The 6,000-nt window shown below is 37.9% G+C and overlaps 1 protein-coding gene across 1 annotated transcript; it reads left to right on the top strand.

The window, feature by feature from the left end:
* The first annotated feature begins 867 nt into the window (after nt 1–867).
* On the top strand, nt 868–1,263 carry LOC129728340 (uncharacterized). The gene has a single exon (XM_055686777.1). The coding sequence runs from the start codon at nt 868–870 to the stop codon at nt 1,261–1,263; it is 396 nt and encodes a 131-aa protein (XP_055542752.1).
* Nucleotides 1,264–6,000: the final 4,737 nt, after the last annotated feature.

Genomic DNA, 6,000 nt, shown 5'->3' with positions numbered 1-6,000 from the left:
GTGCACGATGGCTCGACCAGATCTAAAAAGCCTTGCAAGTGATAAGACGCCTGAGAAACTGGCGAAACTCAACCCAAAACCGAGCCCGTTCACAAATCAGTGAGTACACGAAAAGTTTGCAAACTACCGCAAAGTATCAATTTCTGCTGTTAAGGGAAGCTTCTGGAATCTCTGGTTCATGAGGCCATGCCATCTGCAGTGAAATCTTGCTATGCTACACCAGCGTACTGTTCTGTGAAAATGAATGTCGTAATCAAGTGGACTCGGTATACATCAACTTTTCAAAAGCATTCGATACCGTTCCACACACTTTCGCAATTCAAAAACTGAGGCATATGGGCTTTCCCGACTGGATATTGTGTTGACCGGTAGAAGTGTATTCGTCCAGGTGAACTCTGTGAGGTCCAGAAAATTCGACATCTCGTTTGGAGTTCCACAGGGAAGCGTATTGGGACCACTGATTTCTATGCTTTTTATTAACGCCTTATGCTAACAAATTTCTTCTTCTTTTCGCCGATGACCTCAAAATCCTTCGAGTAATTAAGTCCAGGTTCATTAAGCAGACAGTATGTGAGTAGAGGAAGAACGAAAAATAAGCGAACTGGAAATATGATACAGATTTGGAAAAAATATACCGCGTCCCGTCGGGATGCGGTATATTTTTCCAAATCTGTATCATATTTCCAGTTCGCTTATTTTTCGTTCTTCCTCTACTCACATACTGTCTGCTTGATGAACTTGCGTGTTAACGGGAAAAAGCCGTTGTTAAAAATATAAATTCAGTTCGAAATAATTAAGTCCATGCTGGATTGCATTTGTTTACAAATCGACATCGATATCCTTTCACGTTGGTGCAATGAAAACGGGATGCACGTGAACATTAACAAATGCGAAGTGATCACTTTCAGTCACTATCATGATTCGATCAATCATCTGTACAACATCACCACTACTTCACAGAACCGTGTGCAGTATGGCGACTTGGGTGTCTTTATGGATTCCAAAATCTGCTTCAACCAATATATCTCCGCCATTATCACCAAAGCTTTCTCGATCCTCGGATTCATTAACCGCAATGCTTCACTATTCACTGACGTATACGATTTTAAGACTGTGTATACTTTAGTACGCAGTGTTCTACAATACCCTGCTCCCAATTGGACCCCCTACCATATCCCTAAGGTTATTCGCATTCAGTACGAGCGAATTCAAAATGCTTTTTACATTTTGCTCTTCGTCGTCTACCGTGGAATGATCCTGTAAATTTGCCTGACTACCCAAAACGATGTCGTTTAATTGACCTGAAATTGCTCTCAACAAGGCGACTAAAACTTCAACGTTTGATTGTATTCGACGTCAAGAAAAACAATATTGACTGCTCAGATCATCTCCGGCAAATTCAAATAAACGTTCCCCAGCGCCAGTTGCGAAACGGAACAATGATTTCTATACCCGGACAAAGGATATGCTATGACTATAACAAGCTGCTCAGTTCCTGCCTAAAAGAATTCAGCGACGTCTGTAAATTTTTCGAATTTCATATGACCAGCAGTAGTTTTAGAAATAGGTTTATAAATGTTACGTAAGAAAAACCCGTCTGCACGATAATACCGAAGACGAAGAACATATAAACTATTAAATATGGCGCATTTTTCTATCGTAAGCAAATGCTACAATTCTTGTGACACACGAACAGCATCGAACAATGCAAAAACGCCAATTTTTTCTCAGCGATTTTCACTTGGAACAGTCAAGTACTGCTTGCACTTTCGTCTTGTGCAAATTTCGCCAGCTGGAATTTTTCTGCTGACCCGCGCAGTTGTGTACGGCCTTTTCAGAGAAATATGTTCACCATCCTCGTAAGCAAGTCTATTGAAGATTTAATTGAATGCATAATTTTTATGTGACTTTTAAGAATCTGATCAGGACTATAACAAAAGAAAAATTGTATAAAATGAAATATATTTTCTAAAATAAACAAAATTCTGCTTTTTTCTTTTAAAATTGAAAAACACAATTTATTATTCAATCTCGTTGAATTATATTGCTCTAGCTGAGCCGACAAACTTCGTCCCGCTGATTTTTACTTTATTCAAATAATTTCAAGCATTCCAAATTGATTCCGTGCGATTTGTTCATAGTTTGCAAATGCATGATAATCGGATATTGGTTACGAGCAAACTCAAAAGTCAAATAGCTTAAAATCATTTTATCGTAATTGGAACATCCTCGCCTTTTGCTTTCTGTGCATTACCTCGATTCTAGAAATACCCATATTGGGTGGTATTCGGTCATGTTTGGCTGAAACTGGAAGTTGCCATCTACATTTAAAAATGGTGGTCGGAGACGACTTTTGGCTCTTGTGCATCATCTTGATCGTTTAAGGCTGTTTTCCGGAAAAATGGATGAATTGTCTGTGTTATTTGTCTGGGAGACCTCCCCGCTTCCAGTGTATTGCGGAGTGTCAAACCATCATAGAAACATGTATTACTCTTAAAAACCTCCACACAATTTGATTCCATTTGCTTGGTAAATTCCCGAGTTATGCAAAAATTTGTGCTTGATTTGTATGAGAGCCCGCCCTTCCAGAAGAGCGAGGAATATCGAACGACCATAAAAAAAAATCTTGCTACCAAAAGCCACCACATGCTGAATTTGGTTCCGTGTACTCGTTATGTTCTCGAGTTTCGAGTTTCGTTTTTGTATGGGACCTATCCCTTTCATATGAAGGAGAGGTATTGAACAATAAAAATATTTTCTACCTCTAAAAACACTCACAAGCCAAACTGGAAGTTGCCATCTACATTTAAAAATGGTGGTCGGAGACGACTTTTGGCTCTTGTGCATCATCTTGATCGTTTAAGGCTGTTTTCCGGAAAAATGGATGAATTGTCTGTGTTATTTGTCTGGGAGACCTCCCCGCTTCCAGTGTATTGCGGAGTGTCAAACCATCATAGAAACATGTATTACTCTTAAAAACCTCCACACAATTTGATTCCATTTGCTTGGTAAATTCCCGAGTTATGCAAAAATTTGTGCTTGATTTGTATGAGAGCCCGCCCTTCCAGAAGAGCGAGGAATATCGAACGACCATAAAAAAAAAATCTTGCTACCAAAAGCCACCACATGCTGAATTTGGTTCCGTGTACTCGTTATGTTCTCGAGTTTCGAGTTTCGTTTTTGTATGGGACCTATCCCTTTCATATGAAGGAGAGGTATTGAACAATAAAAATATTTTCTACCTCTAAAAACACTCACAAGCCAAATTTGGTTCCATTTGCTTGATTAGTTCTCCAGATGTGCAGAAATTTGTGTTTTATTGGTATGTGACCCCTCCCCCCCTGGTATGAGGGAAGAGTTTGAAACCACCATGGACATATTTGTTATCCCTGAAAACATTCACATGCCAAATTTGGTTCTATTTGCATGATACACTAGTAACACCTGAAACATCTCTTACGAAAAAAATTAAAGGAAAAAGTTATAAATAAGTCATAAATAAGTTACAGGGAAAACATTAGGTTTTAATTCACTAGCATTGATGATTTAAATCGGAATGATGTTTTAAATCAAAATAATAAGTTAAAGTTGTAAATGTATTACGAATTGCTGTAAAAACTGATTCATAACATGTTTAAAACCAGCAGTGGTGAATATGTGTTCAACAGCAGTGTATAATGGAGACAAAATTGAAAAATGGTCGCAAAAGTTGTAGTTCTGTTTTAAATCAGTTGTAAATGTGATTTGATGGTGTGAACTTTTTATTTTTCATGAAATACAGTGCAGATCAAAAATACTGTTTTAATATTCAAAATGCGGTGCGGCGCGAACTGTGACTTTTATCTCGTGAGGAATAACATCAACAATAAAAATCGACGCTCGTCGAAACACATTCCAAACTGTATCGACGCAATTGACGCCGCATCGCATTCAATACAACATAGGCCTTAAAACTGGCTTGGTAGGAAATCAGGAGAAACACGAATAATAAATGTGAACTGGAATCGAATTTAAAATGTACACCCGACTCTCGTAGGAGTCGGTAATCGAACGAATGATTATGTGAAGAAATAGGCCCGTGCGATTGTCCTAAATACCGAAGAGGAATAACGCAGTGGGCGGGACCACGCATATGGTATTATGGAAGAAAGTAAAAAACAAGTTGGGCTGCGCTGCGTGTTTTTTCGGTATAAAGACGAACGTTGCGCGCGAAGTGCATTGGTTTTCCGTCAGCTGTTCAACCGTCAACAAACATGTCATTAAAATGACATCGAAGGCACAAGTGGGCCAAGGACAAGTGGCAGAGCAGCTAGGTTTAGCCTTCCGTATAATTACTGTAACCAGGAGAGCTAGTCAAGTACGCTGGGTCCGAAGCTGAAGCTATTGCGAAATACACTAGCTCAAAGTGAATTGTTTCATTCCTCCTGTCTAGTATACATTACAATTAGCCTAGTCCAAATTAAAAATTTTTTCTCAAGGTCACAAACAGGTTCTGGCCAAATGCTGAATTTTATTACGTTGCAAATTATGAAATATGCAGTTCCAGAATTCTTTCAGACGATTGAAATGTTAAAATTGCTTTTCACTAAATGCGATCATATTTTTACTATAGAGCTAGTTAGAATTATGTTTGAAATTTGTTTGTTGTTGTTATCGAGTCATTTAGTATATGTAATACAAATAAAACAGTTTGATTAATGCAACTACGCAACTCGGCAAAATCGTTTGATTAACAAGTTAAAAAAATTCCATTGATGGATCATATAAATGCAATATAAACGCAGTATATAGGTCAAGAGCCTTCCAGTTGGTCTCGAGGTACAATGCTGATCTAGCAAGCCAGTCGTCGTAGGTTCCAGTATCGACTCGGGAGAGACTGTTAGTGTCAGTTGGGTCGTAGCACTAGTTTCGTAATTGTCCTGTACATTAAACAGTTGGTTACGAAGTCTGTGATTAATTAAATAGAAGGTAGAGCTCCGAATCGGAATGTAGCACCAAGACTTTGCTTTATAAAAATAAAGACGACGAAATGGTGGAGACATTACAACATTTTCGATCGTTGCTATATCCTCTGTGGTCAAAAGTGAACACTAAGAAGAAAAGTGAGATTTTAAGGTTTTTATCACTATTAGCAACGTTCTGGCGAATGGCAGAAAAATAATAATTACTTTAGTTGAACAATTTTGATGCACTAAAAAACGAGGCGCCGTTCGCTACGAAATGCTACAATCGAATGAGCCTGTGTTGCAGTAAGATTTATACAAACATAAAATAGGGGATTTTCACGAAATCATTGAACAAATAAACTTACGCTTACATGCTCTTATGGAATTACCCAGCATTGGAAATTTAGTAAAGTTAGCTAGATTTATCCTGAGCTTTGAAAAACAAACCATTTTTCACAACTCTTCCATATTCATCTCAAAACCCAAATCACTGCTCAATATTACATATCACGACGCCCCCATATTCATCGCACTAATAATCATGAATGAATTACACCTTCATGAATGAACCTAGTCGCAAACCGTCCTAGTAGGTTACCTAGGTATCCGCTGTAGTCGTTTACGTGCAAAATTGGTAACCTACGTAAACACTGCAGTGCTGTCTTAATAATTCAACATATTCAGTATGAATTTTTCGTATTCAAATAAACTATTTTGGCAACTTTTGATTATTTTCAACGCAGTGAAAACAGATGAAAATACACACACTTGCGATTTAGGAATTGTTAAATTTCATCTTATATATTTCTGCTAATTACCGCTTGTTGAAAATTTGAGGAGAACATTTTAAGGAATAAAGTATTTTTAGTGTACTGAGTGATTTTGTTTAGTGATTAAAATAAAAAGTGGTCAACTAATGATGAAAACAACTTTGGTTGGCTGCTGGACGAGTCCCGTTGTGGCCGTATAGAGCAATCCGCAGATTTCGTTTTCTGATGTAGGTGATTGAAATAAATGAGTTTCCGAGTGCAGATGCCCGACTGTTTTATCAAAT

This window comes from Wyeomyia smithii, chromosome 3, assembly GCF_029784165.1.
Source record: "Wyeomyia smithii strain HCP4-BCI-WySm-NY-G18 chromosome 3, ASM2978416v1, whole genome shotgun sequence".
Lineage (NCBI taxonomy): Eukaryota > Metazoa > Arthropoda > Insecta > Diptera > Culicidae > Wyeomyia > Wyeomyia smithii.
Note: the sequence above shows the minus strand (reverse complement) of the source record. Positions and strands in the feature narration are given on the sequence as shown.